At 40.7% G+C, this 23,470-nt stretch overlaps 1 protein-coding gene across 3 annotated transcripts in view; it reads left to right on the top strand.

The window, feature by feature from the left end:
- The window catches only part of COP1 (COP1 E3 ubiquitin ligase), a 192,349-nt gene that overhangs the window by 59,192 nt on the left and 109,687 nt on the right, over nt 1–23,470 (top strand). For all 3 annotated transcript variants that reach the window (XM_066623834.1, XM_066623833.1, XM_066623835.1), the window contains exons 10-12: nt 566–680; nt 935–1,070; nt 11,271–11,414. In XM_066623834.1, coding sequence (XP_066479931.1) covers nt 566–680; nt 935–1,070; nt 11,271–11,414 — 395 coding nt within the window. The remainder of the gene's footprint in view (nt 1–565; nt 681–934; nt 1,071–11,270; nt 11,415–23,470) is intronic.

Genomic DNA, 23,470 nt, shown 5'->3' with positions numbered 1-23,470 from the left:
GGTAGTTGGGTGGCCGTTCTTGTCTGTCAAAAACATAATAATTAAATAGACTATGCAGCTTCTTTTGGACTCTTACTGGTGACTATAAGGTACTCAACCTGAATCTTACGCCTGAGGTATCCCTATATACAGGCGTTATGTTCTGGAATCCCTCTGCGGTTAACTGAAACAGTGGATAACTGGGGATGACCCCACCACCACCCTCTGGAGGTGAAGGGAGCTCTTAATGCCTTATAAGGCATTAAAAAGTCACTTTTGGTTTTCCCAGAGAAACCATAAGTAGCATTCTGAGCCTGGCAGAGGCCATAAGCGGGCAGACGCGTATGGCCTGTGCCAGTTTCAGAAGACCCTCTGAAGGTGAGGGAAGCAGAGCTCCCCTTCCCTCCGGAGGGGGTGAGCGGGGGGGGGTGCAGGCCTGATCCGTAGATATCCCACAGATATGGGGCCCCCACTGTATCTGCTAATGTCTAGATACACATTGAGCAGTAGTAGTTGCCCAAAGAGTTGAAGATAGGTCTATATTATGCTTCTGAATAAGAATATTTTTCTCTTTCCCTTCCTTCAGACTAAAAAGCAACCTTGGTATAATAGTACATTAGCATCAAGGAGGAAGAGGCTTACGGCTCATTTTGAGGATTTGGAACAATGCTACTTTTCCACCAGGATGACTCGAGTATCAGGTATTAGCTAATGAATGGGGTGTTGCTTAAAACTGAAAACTATGTATACAGTGGGACATGTTCACAGATCCAGACAAAGTGAGTAGGTGACTTTCTCCAGAAACTTAGTTTAAGTAACTTTGTTGTGAATTCAGAGGTATGAACTGGATATGATAAAAAATCACCGGAATAGAACACATTTAGTCCGTAACTGTATTTTTTGTTCTGTAGGGTTGCTTTAAAAAAATTCAACTTTTTTGGTCTACTCTGTCTAGATGACAGTAGGACCTCAAGCCAGCTGGATGAATTTCAGGAGTGCCTCTCCAAGTTCACTCGCTACAATTCTGTCCGACCCTTGGCAACGCTATCTTATGCTAGTGATCTCTACAATGGATCAAGTATAGTATCCAGGTAATTATATATGGTTAATTCCACACTTGCCACACAATTTTATTTCTAACTTTCTAAGTTTGTACTTGTTATTTTTTGGTGTTTTAAAAATAAAATTATTACACTGAAAAACAAAGTTGTTTTTAAGTAGCTTGAATATATAATTTAGCTCCAATAATTTTCAAGTTTAATTATGTTTAACATGCACAGTGAGATGCAGGCAGCATCATCCTGGATTGTACTTAACTTTTCTTATTTGCCAAGAATTTAGTTTGAATTGAACTTGCTCTTGTGCTTTTGAAAATAATAATTCTACTGGAATGCCAGCACAGCTCTGTTCATGTAGCATAATGTTCCTCTTGACACAGGTTTATACTAAGTACCTTGGAAGACCCCTTACTCTGTGTAATATTCTAAACATCTTGCTACCAAACTCTTAAGAGGATTAAATAGTTTTTAGGCAATAATAATTTCTTATTATGATTACATTACCTATCTCTGGCTAAATATCATATCTTCTGACAACTTGTGTTTTATGTGCACTGAACCAAATGTTTGTAAAACAACATAAAAGTGGAGGCTATAAATGTAGACATGCTAAAGCCTTTTTGATAATGAAATGGTTTGGTGCAAATTTGATGTTACTTGTTGGTTACCGCGGTTAAAAGAATAAGAGCACATTCCTTCTTGCGTGTGAATTCTCATCATCCTTCCTCAGAAAACCTTATGGTTCATTTTTTTTAACTGATTGCAAAAGCTGGTGATGATTGAAGCCCTACTTAAGGTTCTTGCAGTGGAACTGCTATCGTTTTGATTTCTGTCAAAGACCTTTTTATTCTCTTTGGCATTTTAGTGTTTTAACTGTGCTTCTGTTTCATGTATTTATGCCTTTTATTTGTAAACTATTGTGAAAAGTTGGTTGAAGACAGTATATAAATTCCTTAAATAAGTAAACTCTTACCTTTGGTTAAAACAAATGGGATTGGGATGGAGACTTTACATTTGAATGGATGGGGTGAGAGAGCTTCAGATCCTGTGGCCTACTCCCAATCACTTTACAGTGGTTAACAACTAGGACAAGCTACCCATAACCCTTGTTGGTATATAAGCATATTCTGCTACAGAGAATAGCAGCCCTTGCTCTGCTCAGCAGTTTGACTTGGTCTGACCACTTCTCCTGTGGCTGCACTGATTACTAGTTTGTTTTCAGGCACAATTCAAGGAAGTGGTTTTGATTTTTTCAGTTTAGGGCCAAGGTACCTGAGGAGCCATGTTCCCCCATATGACTCTGCTCCTCCCCTGAGGTCATCTGAGGGGGCTTTGTTGTGAATGTCATCTTTGGCCAAAGCTAGATTAATGAGAAGTGGTAGGGCCTTCTCTGTAGCAACGCCATTATTGTGGAATTCTCTCCTAGTTGAGAACTATGTTAGCTTTCCTTCCTAGTTAACCTTTGTTAGCCTTCCTTCAGGGGCCAAAAATACTCCTGTTTTGTTCAACCTTCCTTTCTTAGTGTTCCGGGCTTTTTTCCTGGTGTTTAGGGAGTATAATAAATGTTACGTGCTTTCTTTTTATTTCTGGTTTTATTTTTTGTAATATTTTGTTGTGATTTTTATGAATTCTGTAAGCCACCTTGGGGTGGTGGTGGAGATAGGGTGTAAATAAGTTTCAGTTGGTACTGGTCTTGGTAAGGGGGCGGGGGGCAATCTGGCTACTGCTGTTTAGTGGATAAGAAACAAACTTCCTAGCTCTAGTCATATTCTTAAAGTAACATTTACTTTGACTCTGAAGTTATGAAAATGAGTCAACATTTTTAACATCTCAATATTTTTCTTAAAGCTCCTTTAAAACTAAAATATCTTAAACAATGCCTGAGGTCAGAATCAATTAAAACTTTTCATTTGTTCTAGGGCAGTGGTTCTCAAACTTTGAGGGAGCTTTACTCCCTCAGTAAGTTCTTGCAGGGGAGGGGCTCGGGCAGTGACGCGATCCCCAGGGTTGCATTGCTAAGGGGGGGGGGGTGAGGGGGGTGCTTGTGACTTTATGAAGACAGGGCTGCAGCAGGCTGCAAGAGGTGTGGGGAGTCCTGTGCAGCCCTCTGCAGTGCTCCCCAAGGCTTGGAACGTTCGGAGAAAGCGGGCGCAAAGCACCTCCTGCAGCCTGCTGCAGCCCTGTCTTCATAAAGTAAGTCACAAGCACCCCTCTCGCCCCCCCATAGGAGAGGAGAGGTCCTGGGGATCGCTTCCCTGCCTCTCCCCTTCCTCCGCCCTTTAAAGGAACCTTTACATGAACTGGTGGGTCGTGACCCACCAGTTTGAGAACCACTGTTCTAATGTTTTTAAGTTTAATAGAAGCCTTTTAGAGCACAGTTTGTACTATTTTTTTTTGGTTGAATGTCTCAATACAAGCTTTTTGTGTTACAGTACTTCTAGTATCTCTTCTGTTTTCAAAGAAGCTGATGGATAATAGCAATCAGCTAAACCATGCCCAGGACAGCACAAGTCTTCAGCCATAAAGCAGTGGTTTTCCAACTTCCTTCCTACCTACCTACCTACCTACCTACCTACCTACATTGAAGAGTAGCAAAGATCCCCGTGCATTGCAGTCTTCCTAACCATAGGATCCTAAAAGAAATTAGTGAGGAAGGCTGCAGAATGTCTTTCCTTTTGGATTTCAGATAATGTCTGGATTGGTACTTGCTGGAGAGCCTGCTAAATACAGCATATCTTGTTCTAGAGCCAGGACTGTATAAATGTGGTTAGCCTAAACATTCTTTAGTTTACACCAGTTACTACTTTCCAACTAGTTTATACCAGTTGTTACTTTACAGCTAGTCTCCCCTGGAAGCTTTCAAATATAACTTTTCCCCAAGTGTACAGTGTTAAATTAATAGCAGAAAGCTTCACCAGTGAACCTCATGACAGGTATGGTGTGTGTGGGTAGAGTGGGGGGTGAAGGGTGGATACTAGTTCCTCAGTTTTCATCTTCATAGCAGAGGACCACAATTTTTAGCTGGATTTACTAACCAAGCATTATTTGTAGCTTTTACCCTCTGCATGGTACACCAGCCTATTGAGGTACCCAACTGTAGTTTGTCAGTTGCCTGTTACTTCAGACAATGATAAACAACATTCCAGACTAGTTTCAAACCATGGTTTTTTTTCTCCCTAGAGAAAAAAGGTTTAAAAAGTAGCATATAGTTGCCCGAAACACTTTGCCTTTGTTCGATTTAGCTGTAATGAGCCTGTGTTGCTCCTAAAAGTCAAGATAAGTCACCTGTTAATATTTTTGGAAAGGAAGAACACAAACGGAGTGAAAATGCAACCACAGGAAAAACCAGTATCTTGATTTTTGGGGCAAAGCCCAATGTTGCTTGAATGCACCATTATGACAGCTGATTACAGATGTTTATCTTTCTCTGAAAGGGTTTAATCCAATTGAAGTACAAAGGGTAGACCCAGACCTAAAGCAAAATGCCCAATTTTCAGCTGTAATTTTATTGGGTGTGGGCAGTAGGGTCAGGCATGACAAAATAAAATCCCTGAAACAGTCACTTCCACCCCATTTTTTCCTTTGAAAGCACGGCTCTAACTGCCTGAAAAAAATCAAGTGAGAAGTCGACCCTTTGAACTGCACAAGCCAAAAATCCAATCCAAAAATGATTCTAAGTATCTGAAATTGTCAAAGTGATGCAGATTAATGTAGCGTATTATGGGAAGCACCTATTATGGGAAGCACCTATTATGGGAAGCACCTATGGGAAGAAGTGGGTATCAGAAGTCAGGGGTGGCAAAATAAGATTTACAAATTATGTGTAGTATTTCAGTATATTTGACGCTTCTGCGATTAACAGAACCAAAATTGTTCAGACTGGAATGCTGTAGTAACATAAATTGTCCTTGGTAGTTACACATGCAGTATAGACCTTTTCTGTTTCCAAATTGTCCAATATTTTACATCCTTGTCTTTAACATGAGTTTCGTGTGTGTGTGTGTGTGTGTGTGTGTGTGTGTGTGTGTGTGTGTGTGTGTGTGTGTGTGTTAAAAAAACAACCTCCTTTGAACATGCAAATGTTTTCCTTTTAATCTTGCTATTTGGTTCTTTCATTTTGCGATTTTCAAACATTTTATTCGTTTTTAATTAGTAAAAAATCCAGTAAAATATTGATACTAACAAAGGGAGGAGCAGTAACAAACTTAATAAACTTCTGCAAAAATAGTGCTGCTTTCTTTTTTGTTAATAGCTATAAAGTTACTATTAAAAAAAAAAAAAAGGAGCACTATTTTGCAGAAGTCCAGTAAAGGTACAGAAGCTTCCTTACTTACAGATGTTCAACTTATGAACAGGACTTTCAGCCTTGGGAATGCTTTGCAGTTAAACTGGCAGCAGAGCAAAACTGGCAGGGTGGCGAATATGACAACACTGAAACTGGCAGTTACAGTAGCACAGAAAGGGTATTGCTGTACTTGCAAAGAAAATGATTTACAATCAGACCCCTGGAATCTAACATGTTTCTAAATAGGGGAGCTTCTGTATTGCTCTTCAGTATGTATACAAATCATCATTCAAAGCCTCTTCCACTACTTCTTCTGAATCAAATTTACTTAAAATTAAGAGTTTATATTTTGTTTTAAAGACCACATATTTGTATTTTGAAGCAGTAAGCCCATATGAGGGATATTCAAATCACTTTGAAGGGGGTTCAAGAGTATTATATCAGTTAGAAAAAAATCTTTCTCTTAAGAAGGGCAAAACAGAAGTTTACCTAGAAACAACCATGAATGTGGAGATGGTGCCCAAGATGATGGGGCATGTCTGGAAGCAGACGTGTGTGTCCAACAATTCTCCGTGGACCAATGCCTGTTTGGCTCAGAAAATTGGCCCAATTAAAACAACTTTCTAAAAAACAAGGAGTATAATTGCTGGACACAATTACTGCTAACCCCTCTTCCATTGGCTGTCTCTTACTCTCCCCCTTGCATGGTACTGGTTTTGTCTTCTGCTTGCAAGGTGGTGCTGTCTCTTCTTCTCCCACAACCTCTTTCCCCACCTGCCTGCTTGTAGCTGCAGTGAGCCCCCCAAGTGCACCAGCACAGTATTCGTGGATAACGATAACAGAGTTGCAGATAATGAGAGGTAGGTGGCAATTCTGCCCCTTGCAGATAAGTGAATTCACGGATAGTAAATTCACGTATAAAGAGAGCTGACTATATTTTGGAGTATGGCTAGTGGTACTTAGCCCACTGGCATGGATGTCACTGCCGGCCTCACCTGACCCTGCTGAATGTAGACATGGCTGGGACAGTGCACTAGCTGTGCAGCAGCTTTACCCTTCCAAAAAGGCATGGTTTGGGGAAATAAATGAACTGAAGAAACTTCTTTCTTCCTGCAGGGATAACTATGAGGCGAGCTACCCACTTCTGTGCACTATGGTTGTCTCTGGTGGTAATTGTGGTACTTGGAAAGGTGATTCTTGGGGTGGGAAGTTGAAAAGCCCTGAGTTTGAGTAAGGATGCAAAAGTAGCTAGAATTTCATATTTTGGTATGGTCATTTTCTAACTAAACATCAGGGTGTTAAATTGGAGTTGGATCTAATTCATATTTTCATGGATATGAGATGTTAACTTCATGGAACTTAAATATGTAATTTAGTATTGTCCTCTGGCTCATGCTTTGTCTCCAGTACATTACGGTATGCAAGAGTGCAGTTTTCCTCAGGGACAGTAGGTGGTGCTGGATGAACCTTTCAGCTCTACTTTTCTGTGTATATGCAAAGGCAGAATGGCCCCGCCTGAGAGCAACTTGGAAATTTCTAATGAGTTCCAGTTTTTCTTTCCTTCTACCCAGCAGAGGAACACCTTTTATCCCATTGGCGTTTCCCCTTAATGTCTTTATTTGGTTGAGGGTCATCGACCTGAGAATCAACCTCATTGGTTGGTGCTCAAACTCATTATGTGTTGAAACATTTTGATAGGCGCACAATGTAAATGCTGATTTATTATTGGCAAGTAATGCTTTGTTAGGAAGGGAAAATGTGCAGCATGGGTTGTAACTAGTCAAAGCTTGTACATATAAAAGTAATAACATTTCCTCAGGTGAGACAGGATTTTCAGTTCTAATGACCTGGACTTTTACCACACATAGTAATATTTCTCTTTAAGCAGCAGCAGTCTGGGAGTATACATTGAATCCAAGTAGATGAATAGTTGCCATCAGTTTAGTTATGCCTTACCAGAATCCACAAGGCAACAAACAGTAGCTGAGACAGCTGTTCAGTTAAGATTGTGATACAGGTAAATCTATTAGGGTGGAATAGGTTTCTGGTTGTCCTGAGTCAGAGTGTGTTGACAAGGCAGCAAGGTGATCAAGTGCATAGCAAAATGCAATTCAATAGGATGTTTCTACATATTTATTTGAAAAGCATACCTTTCCCCTTTGATTTTTCCATGAAACTGCATTTAATTTTAATCGCTGTTTTTGTGAGGCATTAATCGGTGTTCCATAAATGGCACCATTCATTTTTCAGACTATGACTTGGAACCAGTATTTCGTTAGGAATTGGCACCCTTAAACTTGTAGGCAAGTAGTCCAGTCTGGACATTTGCTGCTATGAAATGCTGCATTTGCAGTTTGAAAGCTGTGGCCAAGTAATTTGATTCATTTGAACATACTTTGTAATAGAAAACTGTCACCATATGCCTATGCCAAAACTCTGCACTTGCAGCTAAGGAAATACTTCCAGTGTGGTGTTTGAAGCAGTTGAGCATGTTGAACCTATTCACCAGGACCTATCATGGCAGTTACCAGAAGACATCTTTATAGTGAGACAATGATTGTGGCTAGGCCTCCAAAGTGCATAAGGCATGAGATGTGAGACTTGGTCTAGCAGAAGTGTGCGGGACTGTAATGGCTCACACCCTGCTGGCTTGATGTGGCTTACGTTCCTACGTTCCATCATCTGTAGTTGATGTGGCTACGTTCCAGCAAGAGACAGCACCGATTCTGGAACCCCCAAAAAGTCTGAAGGGATACTAGGAGGAACCATGGTAGGAACTAGTGAGCAATCCTGACCTCCTTGTGAGGAGCAAGGTTTCCTGTTCCTGCTTTTCTGTGGTTGCTGGGGCAACTAGGAGATAGATAAGGCAAGACAATTGGCGCAACCTGGAGTGGGGAATATAAAGACCAATTGTAACATATGAATGAGGAAAGACAGGTTAGAAGAGAACCCAAGGGTGCGCGCAAGGAGTGGAGGTGGTGGTGGACAGGTCGATGAAAGTGTCGACCCAATGTGCGGCGGCAGTGAAGAAGGCCAATTCTATGCTTGGGATCATTAGGAAGGGTATTGAGAACAAACGGCTAGTATTATAATGCCGTTGTACAAATCTATGGTAAGGCGACACCTGGAGTATTGTGTCCATTTCTGGTCGCCGCATCTCAAAAAAGACATAGTGGAAATGGAAAAGGTGCAAAAGAGAGCGACTAAGATGATTACGGGGCTGGGGCACCTTCCTTATGAGGAAAGGCTACGGCGTTTGGGCCTCTTCAGCCTAGAAAAGAGACGCTTGAAGGGGGACATGATTGAGACATACAAAATTATGCAGGGAATGGACAGAGTGGATAGGGAGATGCTCTTTACACTCTCACATAATACCAGAACCAGGGGACATCCACTAAAATTGAGTGTTGGGTGGGTTAGGACAGACAAAAGAAAATATTTCTTTACTCAGCGTGTGGTCGGTCTGTGGAACTCCTTGCCACAGGATGTGGTGCTGGCGTCTAGCCTAGACGCCTTTAAAAGGGGATTGGACAAGTTTCCGGAGGAAAAATCCATTATGGGGTACAAGCCATGATGTGTATGCGCAACCTCCTGATTTTAGGAATGGGTTAAGTCAGAATGCCAGATGTAGGGGAGGGCACCAGGATGAGGTCTCTTGTTATCTGGTGTGCTCCCTGGGGCATTTGGTGGGCCGCTGTGAGATACAGGAAGCTGGACTAGATGGGCCTATGGCCTGATCCAGTGGGGCTGTTCTTATGTTCTTATGTTCTTATGAGGTGCTACAAAGCTATGTTATGAAGAAGACCAGGGTGATTCAAAACCCCCATCCCCAGAATCTCAAGGCACCAAGGGGAATTGTGGTGCAGTCTTGCACCGCAGAAGTTCAGGTGGTCCTCCTTGTACTTGGGGATTCTCAATCCCTGAGTCTGGTTTACCATCTGGAAAACCTGGTGCTCTGCCAGTACTTAGGACAGGGTTGAAATAGAGACAGTGGAACTCTTAAGAGGAAACTGAGTTTGTTTACAAAGGACACTTCAGTAGCAGACTCTTTCAAAGTTTTCAGCAGTGATACAGCTCATTGGTTTTTTCTCTGTGATTCAGCTTGGAGTATCACCTCCAATTTCCCACACTGAATGGCTAGGACTTTGGCCCTATGTACTCGTAGCTCCCCCTTTCAGTTGGCCATTTGGGAGGGAATTTCAAACCAAACTGTTGTTCCTGCACTTAAATTGTTTTGGAGGGAAATATGTAGTTTGAATTCCAGCCCAACAGAAAAGGAGTTTTTAATCTCTACTCATGACACAGACAAAGGGAACTTTACAGGTAAGAAAACTGTTTCTTTTTCTTTTTCCACTTAGCAAGGAATTATCTAAATAACTGCTTAATGAAGTCATTTTGTACAGGTTCTTAACGCTAAGCATTGGAAATGGGAAAACCCTCATCTCGGTGATTGTGTAAATCTTCTGTAGCAGAAGAAATAAATACCTGCTTTTTCTGTCTCCAGAGAGGCTCTGAATTCCTTAGTTTTTTGTCAAGTAGCAGAAGTTCATTAGAGGGAGAGAAATTCATTAGGGAATATAAATTTTTACATGCTTACAGCACTACTTTCATATCTGACTAGGATACTTTGCTTATTTGTGATTATCGCTCTTGTTTGAAACTTTATTTTTAATACATTTGTTTCTGGTAGTTTCATAAGACACCTGAGTACAGGAGATGTCCATTGTCTGTGGTCAACCTGTATGGCAACTACAGCTGAACTTTTAAACTTTCCTTCATTTGCAAAATAAGCTTAAAATCAGCAGTGCTAGTCTGTGTATTAACCATGGGCCAAACTAAATGCTTTAGTAAGCTCATACCTGCTTCCAAGGAAAAAACCATTTTGTTTCTTCCTTTGTAACATGTAGTGGAACTTGCCATGTTGTGGCATCAAAACACGCTGAATTTCCTGTTCCACGTCATTGGCTGTCAGTTGCATGGGATGGAATATTAGAACATAAAGCAAACTCTAGTAGACATTATGGAGAGACTAAATGTGGGGTGACCTCTGCTGATGACAGATGTGCATTTGCTGTAACTGCTGGTAACATGTTATGTGATATAATGCCGAAGATCCTGTGTTTTTAAAGCAGCTGCACTTTTGTGTGTGTTGTGATTTGAATGGGGAGGTTAAGTTTGTCTGCATTAAAACTTAGAGCACAATCTAGTCTAATTTCTTTCTCCCTTTGCATTACATTTAGTTCTCCCACCTTAAAAGTGGCTTGCTTTTTGAAGGGTACAGGGAGGTGTACTTGGATTCTTAACTGAAAAAAGGAATCAAACAACAATCACCCTGTGTTATGTTTATTCAAACACCACAAGTCAAATCCTTCCCTCCAACTTCACAGTGTGAACTGTCAGCTTTGACATTTGGGTATTTGGTAATGTGAAAGGGAGAGAGGAATCGAAGAAGCAGTGGGAGCATCTGAACAAAGTTCCCCAGCTGTAGGAGAGCTATTGTGGAGCAACAAAGAGAAGGGGAATCGGTGTTTCAGTCAAACTCATTGATTAGTTGAAGTAGTCATGATGTAGTACAGCTTATTCTAAGCTAGGTTGGCAGCTGATTGTTCTTGTACAGCAACTTGGGAGCAGCCAGGTTCTCATTTTAAGCTGCACAAATCCTTTATGTCAGCATACACAAAGACAGATATAGAGTTCTTTTCTGTGTTTCTCTTCATTTGCTTGTTTTTTAGTTTCTCCATTGATTTACACCTTACCATTTTAATTTAACTGTTTGTGGGAGGGCTCACCAGAAAAGGGTAGGAAGAGTTTTTTTAAAAAACTTTGCAGATAGCAGATATCTTCAATTGAAGAATTGGATATATTCACCTGTCAGTAAGAAAAAGCTTGGAATATGCTCTGTTTAGTGTGCCTTACGTGACTTTCCCATTTGTGTTCTTGTTTCTTAGTATTGAGTTTGATCGAGACTGTGACTACTTTGCCATTGCTGGAGTGACAAAGAAAATTAAAGTCTATGAATATGGCACAGTTATACAGGATGCAGTCGATATTCATTACCCTGAGAATGAAATGACTTGTAATTCTAAAATCAGGTATGTATTGCCTTTTGTGTTCTAGGGAAGTGGGGATGGGGTGTTGAGTCACTTCTCCTGTGTTTTTACCAAATGTGTGGTTATTCCTGATGAACACCTGCCTGATTGGCCCATTCACTGAATCTACACATGAGTGATTATTCATATAAACAGTTGCATGGGCCTATATATGCACTCCAAAGGCAAAAATCTACTTGCTTAAAAAAGGGAGGGAACCTAATTGATATGTTGATATCATTGCTAGTGTTTTTTTATATCGTAATGTAAATAAATACTTTAGAATATTTATAATTTATAGAATACTTTAGAATAGTAAATACTTTAGAATTAGTTTTTGATAGTTAATTTTAAATATATCCAAGAAAGGATGACTTGCAGAGAAACTGGCCACTTCCTCAGTTCCCACTGACATCTGAAATGGTCCTCCTAGTTTGAGACCTGGCATGGAAAACAGTGTATCTAATACTTTTTAGACAGGGTGGACAGACACCTAGGAGCTCTCCCCCCTCCCCCTTGTGATCTACCAGTGCAAAATGGTTGCTTGGGAAGGCAGAGGCAGTTGCAGAATGGTGACTGATACTTTTAATGATGGTGACTGATAGAGTAACTAATGCTTTTGGATTTTTACACATGCAAGTGGGTGCAGAATATAATACAGTTTTTCATGTACTGTCTGGGAAATGTTTTTATATCTTCTGTAAACATGCACCACTCTTTACTCATACAGACTTTCTTAATCGAAATAGAATTATTAAAAAATTAAACAGATCTTGGAATCTGTTTTTCAGCAATCTTTACCTCCTATTATTCTTGACATATGTCTGACATAGTTATACACATTAGATCCTCTAGTATAATAGTTTTAATAACTGGAACTTAGTTGTCTTCAGTCCTTTTGATAATCTGAAGCCCAGAATCCATATTGTTGGTTACTGACTGGGACAGCGTGTGGAGGGAAGAGAACAAGCAGCTTACAGCACAATCCTAGGCTTGTGAAGCACATCCTTTGTGTTCAGTGGGGTTTACATCTGGATAAGCATGTATAGGATTGCAGCCTTAGTCTTGGTTACTAAACATAATGCTACAAAATTAGCAAACTTCTGAAATAGGCTAGTGAGCAACAAATGAATAGCAAGACAGATTCACTTTTCCCTGTATTTACAAGTAACTATTTTCCCATGACCTTGAGTGAACAAACAAAGCCAAGTCTTGTCCTTGCTCAGTTTGGAAGAAGACATCATGCAAATCTAGAAAGCAAACATCCCCTAAAGTAGGGTTTCTCAAATTTGGATTGCAATGCTCTTTGCGGGTTGCGACCTGATTGTTGATGGGTTGTGAGCTGCAACTGACAAACTGATAGCAGATGAGCAAAATGCATGGAGCCCTATGGAAAGTGAAACTGAGCCACAGCATGTGTTTACTTGTGAATAGATGACTGTGCATTCTTGGTCCATTGCAAAAGGCAGGCCAAGAGGAATCCAATATCACCAGAATGGTCCCGATCCAATGAATGCAGTCCCCTCAAAACACCTAAGAAGGAGGTCCCTCCCTCCAAGATGATGAATGTATTGAGCCCTAGGGAAAGCGAAACTAAGCTGTACATTTACATTCACTTGTGAGTAGGCAAACATGCCTTGGGTTGTGTGAAAGGTCAGGCAAAGGGAAGTGCTAGTCTATCAGAATGGTTCCAATCCAATGAATGTGGAGCTCAACAAGTGCTCCAGAAGGCAGAGCCCCCCACCATAGAGGCTTGAGGTGGTAAGACTCCTTAGCAAGGTGGGTCCTGGTGGTGTGTAAGTTTAAAAAGTGGGTTCCAGTGCTAAAAAGGTTTGGGAACCACAGCTTTATTGGAAAGGGATGTTGTCTTTTACAGACCCCCCCCTCCCCCAGTGGTGCCTCATTTCCTCTCCTCATCACTCTGGAGTTTTAATGCTGTTTAGAAGGAAGCCTTTTTCCCCGGAACATAAAGATATCCAGTAATATTAGCTTTCTTTTTTGGTCAAGAGAACTACACGAGTCTGCTTATACAGAATAAGTTTGACCGCTCAGTCTTATTTTGGTAGTTCTGTGAAAATAACCAGTCTTTCCTTACCATTGTTTTGTATTAGAGAGTGTTTTTTCTATTATTGTCCAAAAAACATTAGAGCACCCTGCCCCAAATCATATTTATCTGTTTCAGTTGTGACTTATTATTAACTATTTATATGCTGCTTTTTAACAAAAAAGTTCACAAAGTGGTTTACAGAGAAAATCAAATAACTAGTGGCTCCCTGTCCCCATAGGGCTCACAATCTAAAAAGATGCAAAAGAACACCAGCAGATAGCCACGAGAAAAGACACAGTTGGGGTGAGCTGGGCCAGTTACTCTCCCCCTACTAAAAAGAGGAGTACCCACTTGAAAATGTACCTCTTAACCAGTTAGCAGGGGTAGAAACTTACCTTTCTAAGGAGGAAAAACTCCTGTCAGCACTACAGGTGTCAGTGGAGACAGACAATTGACACATGTGTAAGAATTTGTATCTTGCCAAGAACAAATCTGTTGTGTTAGGAGCTGTGAAAAAGGAAGAACTTGCCAAGATTTGATCTGACACCATTGTAATCCTGCTTTTGCCTGTGTGTGTTTCTTTCTGTGAATGATTTTTGCATTGTGTTATACAACTCCAAATAGGTTTCCCTCTTTGGAGAATAGATCTTTTGTGCCAGGTATACTGTCCTCTTATTTCATTGTCTCCTCATGTATCCCAACTAGATTCAGAATTTGAACTTCCCTCTTCTGTTCTTTTGTAAAAGATTGGGAAATTGGGAATCCCAAAAGACTGGAATATTAGTGAACTTTAATATCCATCTTTGAAGCAGCAAGAATATAATGGCACATATATTAAGACCCATTTAGCTAAAGCACTTCATATTTAGAATGACAGCTCTTTCCTTTATGTAGGGTAGCTTCTTTCAGCCTGGAAAAGGACACCTGTGAGGTTGAAGTGTGATATTAGAACTTTCAGAGCAGAGAGATGATACAAAGGAATTGGTTAACTTTCTGGAGGGAAATGGCAGTAACCTGTAATTGTGTGTTACCTGTAAACAGCCTCTACTGGAATGTTAAAGTATTAACCAGTTGGGTTCATGAATATGATAATTTTTGTATTGATTATTAATTTCGTTTGGATTAATGTTTGTTGTAATCGATGGCCACCACCCTTGTGTGTAACCTATGTAGTCCTAGCCCTAAGTCTATCCAATTTTCCTTACCTGTATCTGTAATAAATAAATAAAGCATTATAAAAAAATAAAATAAACAGCCTCTACTAATCACGCTGATTCTCTGGATGGCCTCTTAGATTTCAGAGAAATTTTGGAGGAGAGCACATTTAGCAGATGGTGTTGATCTTTCTAATCTAAATATTCAGTAGGTAAACTGTTTTTGTTTACAACATGTTGAGAGAAATGGAAGAGCTTAAGAATTAGCAAAAGTCTTACAGTATACAATGCAACAGGCATCATTTAATGAGACAGTCATATTGCAGACTCACTTCACAAGCATGGTTAATCTGTAGGATTTAGGGTCATTTGACATATTTTGCTGTGGCAAACCTAGATTTGGCAATGCATGTATGCTTGAAAGGGAGCTGCTGGCCAATTCCAACTCTTTGAAACATTTATAAAAGATTTATTAGTCCTATTTGCATTTTACATATTTTAGATGTGCATGTCAATCCTTTTTTCCAGTATTTGTAAATTATACTATTGTGGTGCCCTTCTGAAAATTCAGGTTATGTGCTTACTGGTGTTGTGTGTGTGTGTGTGTGTGTGTGTGTGTGTGTAGGGAATCTCAAAGCATTTAGATTTTTCTAAACAGATACAGTATTGTACTCTTCAGAAAAAAAGGGAGGTTGTGAAATTAGCTGTTTTCAAGGCTGAATAACTGAACAGATACTTTTTAGGAATGCAAGATTGGTCAGGCAAAATCAAACTAACCTCTACTAAAGTATTTCCAATGGCATACTTAGTTTTGGTGATCCTTGTCATTTTTTGGAGGGTGGCCATCTCTAAATAAGGTAACTGTAATGAAACGTGTTTAAACACAGATTATTTTTGCAATAAATCTTACACTGTCCATACTCTTTGCAGTTCATCTCAAGCTTTTATCTTCTTTCATTAGCAGTAGACATAACATTGCTGTTTTTCCAGCAATAATTTATTGCCATCCAGCTGCTGGGAAAATGCAATTATCCCTGAAATGAGAAGGATTGATGAGAGAAAACAATCTCATGCAACAGATGAGAAATTGTGCATTTGCCTGCACTGTATCCAGAAATTGTCTAAGAAAATAATTTCACTGTCCGAAACTACTCCTATAGTGCTGACTTGACTATATAAACTTGATAGTATCTGTCTCACACACAGCTTCTGAGAAAAAAAGAACAGTTCCGAGCAAACTGTTACACATACAAAGAAGCAAGGTTAGACTACCCCCCTTTCCATTCTTAGGATTCATTTTACTTTTTTTAGCAGGTTTTTCTTCCCCTCACCACCTACAGTATATATATTATCAAGTCAGTCTATATACTATCTGTGTGTGTGTGTGTGTGTGTGTGTGTGTGTGTACATGTTAGTATACATGGATACTGACTTGATAATACACAGTTGAGCCTCATTCACATGGGTTCCAGTCCAAGCACTCATTCATGGCACTGTAGCAAATCCATTTAAAAAACAAAGTGACTTTGCTCAGGTGATTTAAAAACAGCATTGCTGACCTTTGTGATGTAAAATAAGAGTCATTAAGACAATCCATCAATCAGTCCTCCTCCAAGCACTTCACCAATGCAAAGTGATCACCTTTCTTTCACATGCTCAGGGGGAAGGGAAGGGTCACCTGGAGAGAGAAGGATTGATGGATTGTCAGCCAGCTGCCCTCTCTCTCTCATTAAGGAGGCTATTGTTAAAGGACTATTCAATTTTTTTAAACTGATTTTAAAGGTATGCATTTTTCCCCTTCTCTAGGGATCAGCATATTCCTTCTAATTTGCAGTGGCCATTCATGTTGAATCAAATCTGTGTTCACTAGGTTTCATGTTTTAAAAATAGGTCACTTGTGTTTAATTAAGTAGCCCAAGTTAGACCCAAACCGAAGGCTGGTGTCTTCATTGGGGGATGGGAGGGTATATAGAATGCTAGATGCAGGGTAATGACAGCGAGATACAAGTATCTTGTGTGCTTCCTGAGGCATCTGGTGGGCCTCTGTGGGATACAGGAAACTGGACTAGATTGGTCCTGGGCCTGATCCAGCAAGGTTCTTATATTCTTTTGAGTGTGCCACACACACATTCATTCATGGTGCCCTTGAATAGCTCCAGTACTAGCAATATAGTTTTTACGTCTAAACTTGAGTAAAGATTTCTCAAATCATCTCACGCATTCCTATATTATCTTGAATTCTGTTAGAAGATATTAAAATGTAGCCAGTGATGTTCGGTGTAAATTGGAGGGTCTTCTTTGGTGCATAACCTTTAACAGGCTTTAGTAGGCTGTTTGAATATTTTTGAATAGAATGACCCTTGGATGTAAAAGTGCAGTTTGGAGCCATTCTATTTCCTTAATGTATGTTGTTGGTGTCTGGAAGAACATGATCTGAGGGTGATTTTGATTGCTGTAGAACTCTTTGAAGAACCTGAAAGGTGATGAAGAAAGATTGAGAAATGCTTGCTGTGTGATTTGGAGAACAATAGTATTAAGTGTTGATGGGATGTGAAGAAACCTATAAAGGTGTTAATGGTGCCACGTGTAATTACTAGGGCCCAAAATGTTTCTCATGGTAAGTCTGAAGTTAGCTCTTCTTCCTCTCTTCTCAGTTGTCCAGCTCCTGTCCATTTCTTTCTGTCTCCTTTTGCAGTAGAAGAGAAGGTCTGTAACTGTTCTGTCTGATGGACTGTATTTCCTCAAGACACAATTTAAGCAACTATTGTTTGCCGTAACATTTACCATACTTGTTCGTTCATCTAGTATAGAACCATCTGCTCTGGTTGACTGACTTTTCAAGCCACAGGTGAAGATTTTTTACCAGATCTGCAACCAGAGGAACATTTACTTTGGTTATGCTGTTGGTTGAACCAGAACATATGCTCTACCACAGAACTATGACTGCTTATCTCCTACCTATTTTTTCTGACTCTGCCAACATTGTAAAGGCTTGAGTCCATGAGATAGGAAAGTGCCACCTTCCTTGAATTAAAAGTTTTTTAGTTTTAAAGGTACAGATTTTGTACTGAAATTGAAGTGCAGCTGGGTAGGCAAGCTTACGTTTGGGATGTGAAGGTGGTTTGAGGGTGAAGCGGCTATAATGTATTCAGGTAGTGCATATTAACTGAAACGGGTGGACAAACCCTGGCCCGGGGGCCATTTGCGGCCCTCGGGATCCTCTAATCCAGCCTGTAGGTAGTATCCAGTCTCCAATGAACTTCTGGCCTGTCAGCGGCTTGAGCCTGCGCTGGCCCACAACTACTGGTCGTGACTGCCAAATGCAAGCTACGGCCCAAGTTAGAGCAAGGCCTTTTATAGTCGTCATGTGTTTTCTGCTTTTCCCTGGCGATTACTTTAAATCATCCCCCACCATTGCCTCTGAACAACTTATGTGTTTCTGGCTTGGTCTGTATATTTTCACTGTGCAAGAGATGTGTACCAAACAGTTCATAGTTCTTATGTGGTTCTACATGCCTGTATTATAATTCTCATGTGTATTATAAATAAGCACAGTAAATTTAATTCATTTATAGAAGTTCCACCTCTAGTGTATTCATGTATGTAAATTTATTCAAATTTTAAATGTAAATTACAGGTTGAGACTAATTATTTGCCTGGGTTCCATTCCAAGCACTCAGGTGGATAAAAAAAACTATACTATTGATTGATACTATTTAAATACTATTTTACTATATACTATTTAAATTGATTTGCACTATAGTAAATCAATTTAAAAAACAAATTTTCTTTGCTCCAGTGATTGAAAAACAGCCTTGCTGACCTTTTGACTCTGAGATAAGAGTCATTAAGAAGACAATCCATCAGCACTTCACTCAGCCCCTCCCTTCACCAATGCAAAATGATCCCTTTCTTTCAGAAAGGAGAGAGAAGGATTGATGGATTGTTAGCCTGCTGCCCCCCCCTCTCATTAAAGAGGCTATTGTTAAAGGACTGTTCAGTTTTTTAAACTGATTTTAATGGGATGCATTTTTCCCCTTCTCCAGGGATCAGCACATTCTTTCTCATTTACAGGGGCCATTCGCGTTGAGTCAAATCCGTTTATAAATAGGCTGGCCCTTAATATTTTTCAGAACCCCTGGCACTGTGTCAGAGAGTTGATATGGCTTTCCTGCCAAAGTGTTTGCCCACCCCTGAACTAAAACATTAATCATGCATAGTTACTAGTACAATTACTAGTACAATTACACAGTTACTAGTACAAATGCTTTGCTGGAAACAATTCAGTGACTCTCTGACTAACAAAATTTATACATGGATAAAAAGCCCTTTTACTTGCCTATAAGCTAAAGCAGTGGTCCCCAAACTGTGGGTTGTGAGCTGATTTTTGGTGGGTTGCAAAGGCCTGGAACTCTCCACTGGCTGCCACTCGCACTGATGACAGCTTTAAATCTCTACAGACACTCATCTCAATAGGAACTGCTATTGCTATAGATCCCTTATTTTAAGTGGCCTCCATTTTTGTAAGGGAATGTGTTGTATTTTCTGATATTGTCTCAGTTGTTACTTTGTGATGGAATATTTCCAGATGTTCTCAGTGGTCACTGAAAAGGTGCTAAAAATGCTGGCAAACAGCTTGAAGAAGTGAATGACCAGTTTAGTTGAAGTTATACTTGGAACTGGACCAAAGAATAGGAGCACATGCGTGTGCTTTGCAGTAAAGTTTTGGAGAGTTGAAATGCATGATCAGCTGAGAGTTTGAGGGCTTGGAAGTAATTTAGGGAGTCTTAACAAGGAGGGGGATGGAACTTCCATGTATTAATTTGCCAAATGTGGCAAATGTACCAATTAATTTGTCTCATCACTTTGTAAGGTAGGAATGTATGTGAGAGACTTACTCAAGATCACCTGGTGAGCTGAATGGAAGAAAGAGGATTTGAACCCAAGCCCATTTAATTTAATTAATGCCCCAGCAATCAGTGTGCTATACCATGTTGGCGTCTGTCATGTCATGCAAAAATCTGTGCATGGAGGCCTATTTGTCTTTTGAGGACATAACCACACTTGGTGAAATGTAGGCTGCACTAGCCATTGAAGAAAATGATTCTAGTATTACTAGATTATTGCATGGTTTTTAACTTGAACTTCTTTGACCTCCTTTATTTATACAATGATCACAAAAATCAACATGAATGGCCCCTGCAAATGAGAAGGAATGTGCTGAACCCTGGAGAAGGGAAAAAATGCACCCCTTTAAAATCATAGTTTAAAAAACTGCTTTTTACTGTTGCAGAGAGACAGCCATACAAGTGATTACAGGTATAATGTATTCACATATTTTTCTATCTCAAGGCTGATGAGAAGGGCCCTTTAAATTAAAGGAAATCCTTTAATAATGCCGGAGAGGGCAGCCTGCTGACAATCCATCAAACATTCTCTCTGCAGGCTTCACTCCTCCCTTCCCCCTGAGCATGTGAAAGAGGGCTAAATGGCAGCAATTATCACCTTCTGCATTCTTTCCCCCTTGCTGGGGCTCCTGGTGAAGGGAATTGCTGCCTTCTAGTGAAGCCTAAGTGCCTGGAGAGACACTGATTGCCTTTGTGTGCATTACAAAGCTCAACAAGGCTGTTTTTAAATCACCAGAGCAAATAAACTTTGTTTTTTAAATTGATTTGCTATAGTGCGGTTTTTTGCCATCCAAAAAAGTGCTTGGAACAGAACCCTCAGGAATAATGAGACTCAACTTGTATAACAAGTTGCCAACTTGCTCTTTGGCACTGTCAAAAGGTTCTTGCTTCCTTGCCCATCCTATTCCTTGAGGCATGCTTTGTCTGTACAAATATAAGAAAATATTGTTTCATTCTGACAGAGCTCATAACCTTTTTTTTAATCTATTACTGCCAATGAATAGCTTTTTACTGCTTTACAATACCTTTCACTGATTATTTGTGTGTTGGATTAGAACTCTTATATTAATTGGAAACAGAATTTCTATACAATGAATACTGACAAACAGCCAGTGCCTCATCTTGTTTTGTTAGGCTACTAACAATTGTAAATCATAGTCCAATTTTGTGTCAGCAACCTTAAGTTACCTAAATAAGGGCAGTTATTTAGACAAGAATCAAGATGATGAATTTAGGAAAATCAAAGAAGAGATGTTTAATTCAATGAATGAGTAGAATTGATAAGATTGAAAATTGAATGAGTTCAGAGGAATAGCCATACTCTGTTATAACTACAACAGTGAAAAGAAACTACAGTTGGTGAAAAGAAATGAGATCTTGGTAAACCAGTGTGAAAATAGGTAGGTATGCTTAATTGAGCAAATACAGGTTGAGCCTACTCATTTGCAAATTTTCCACTTGCAGATATGGCTCAGCGCAGGTCCTCTCGACCACCGTTTAGCCACATTTGGCCCAAACTGAAACCTCCAGAGGGAAGGTTTCAGGAAGGTTTCAGGAAACTGAAACTCCAGTCGCCTCTGGAGGCTCTTCTGAGGTCTGTGATGGCTGGGCGTAGCCTCCACACGTCTCAGGTATCCAAAGATCCTAGAAGGGCACTTCTGGAAAACCCTTCTAGGACCTCTGCAGTCCACTTTGTGGCCTGTGGAGAATGCATGCAACCTTCACGTGCCTCAGAAAAGCCTCCAGAGGTGAGTGGAGTATAGATCCAGTCTCCTCCAGAGAAGTGGCCTCCAAGGCTTTTGGGGTTCTTTCAGAGGCCCATGGAGGCTGCACACAGCATCCACGGGCCTCAGAAAGTCCTCCAGAGGTCCTAGTAGGGCACTTCTGGAAAACTGAAAATGCCCTTCTAGGACCTCCAGAGGCCACTCTATGGCCTGTGGAGACTGCATGCAGGCTCCACAGGCCTTAGAAGAGCCTCTGGAGGTGACTGGAGCATAGCTCCAGTCCCGTCTGGAAAAGTGGGCCTCAGAGGGTTTCGGAGGCCTTTCTGAGGCCTTTCTGAGGCCTGTGGAGGCTGCGCACAGTGTCCATGGGCCTCAGAAAGGCCTCTGGAGGTCCTAGAATGGCACTTCTTGGAAACCGGAAGTGCCTTTCTAGGACTTCTGGAGGCCAGAAGAGCTCTGGATACGACCGGAGCCTTTCTTCGGTCGTGTTCGGTGCTCAGCGAACCCTGAATTTCGTGTGACTTAGTTTCACGCAAAATTTGGTATTCACAAGGTTTCTAAGAACAGAACCCTTGCAAGGGCCCACCTATATCTGTAAATATTCTCTTCTACAACAGATGCCATTCAGTCATCTCTTGTGCTCTCTCCTGGCCACTAGGAGGCAGTCTTGTACTAATGTCTAATGTGGAGGTCAGCACCTGTCTTCAAATCTCACTACTCTGGAATCAACCAACGCTTAACAGAAGTGCTAACTAAGGATAATTTTCTCATTTTAATGCCTTTTTGAGCATATGTGCTCATGTGCACTTTAAACAGAACCTTGACATGCAAAATGCGCTTTAGTGCTTACATATGGCTCCTCTCCCATTGAATTGCAATACTACACTTTTAGCTAAGAACATAAGAACATAAGAACATAAGAACAGCCCCACTGGATCAGGCCATAGGCCCATCTAGTCCAGCTTCCTGTATCTCACAGCGGCCCACCAAATGCCCCAGGGAGCACACCAGATAACAAGAGACCTTGTCCTGGTGCTCTCCCCTACATCTGGCATTCTGACTTAACCCATTCCTAAAATCAGGAGGTTGCGCATACACATCATGGCTTGTACCCCATAATGGATTTTTCCTCCAGAAACTCGTCCAATCCCCTTTTAAAGGCGTCTAGGCTAGACGCCAGCACCACATCCTGTGGCAAGGAGTTCCACAGACTGACCACGCGCTGAGTAAAGAAATATTTTCTTTTGTCTGTCCTAACCCGCCCAACACTCAATTTTAGTGGATGTCCCCTGGTTCTGGTATTATGAATACCATAGCTCATGAATCACTATGCTATACTCCTAAAGTAGTTGACGCTTTGACAGCTGTGTGCAGGGCTTCCTCAAGTAGGATTTATGGTCTTATGTGGCAGAAGTTTGTGATTAGATGTGCATCTAAAAAGAGTCATCTCCCTGAGACTAAAGATGAGTGTGTATTGGAGTTCTTCAAGCTGCCACTGCAGATACCTGAAACTAGGCATCTTAAAGGTAAAGTATTTGCTCTGCTAGTATGATCAATTTTGTGCTGCTGGTAAGGAAGCTTTCCCTCTCCGTTTCTCCATTTTAAGTGGAAAGATTTAGTTTCATCCACAGATTGCTGTGTTCTAGAAGACAAGCTCCTGTATGTATCCGCCAGTGGTATATAACTTACAAACGTGTCCAACTTAAAATTTAAATATACTGCTTGGGACACTTCAAATGCCTGCATTCTGCCCCATGTACTTTCTATACCTGAAGTAGTAATTCTTGTGGTGACTGTCAATGTAGCTGAAGTCTCGGCATTCCATCATGTGCAATCCATGCACTTTTCCCATAAGAATAAGGTTATTCATAATTCTTACTCTTTTTTTATCCCAAATATAAAAGCCTCAGAAACTCCTCTTTGTGGCCTTAAGAAAATATTATGGGAAACTGAATGAAGGACCCAAGATGTACAGGTAGAGCCTATTTATCTGCGTTAGTTCCATGACTCTGCGTGATTAACAAAAAACGTGTTGTGCGGAGTCCATATAGTTAGAGTCCATAGAGCAAATAGGCTGCAGCATGACACTTCTGGTTGGAAGGAAACTAAGGCAGCTGTTCTCAATTCCCTCCCCTCCCCACTCAGCCCTCCTGTTGCGAGCTGTCCTGCTTCTTTCACAGTTGGAATGGTGAACTTGCTTGGGAAGCCTCAGTGTCCCAGGCAGCCT

This window comes from Tiliqua scincoides, chromosome 4 (genome assembly GCF_035046505.1).
Source record: "Tiliqua scincoides isolate rTilSci1 chromosome 4, rTilSci1.hap2, whole genome shotgun sequence".
Classification (NCBI taxonomy): domain Eukaryota; kingdom Metazoa; phylum Chordata; class Lepidosauria; order Squamata; family Scincidae; genus Tiliqua; species Tiliqua scincoides.
This window is presented reverse-complemented; position numbering and strand designations above follow the sequence as displayed.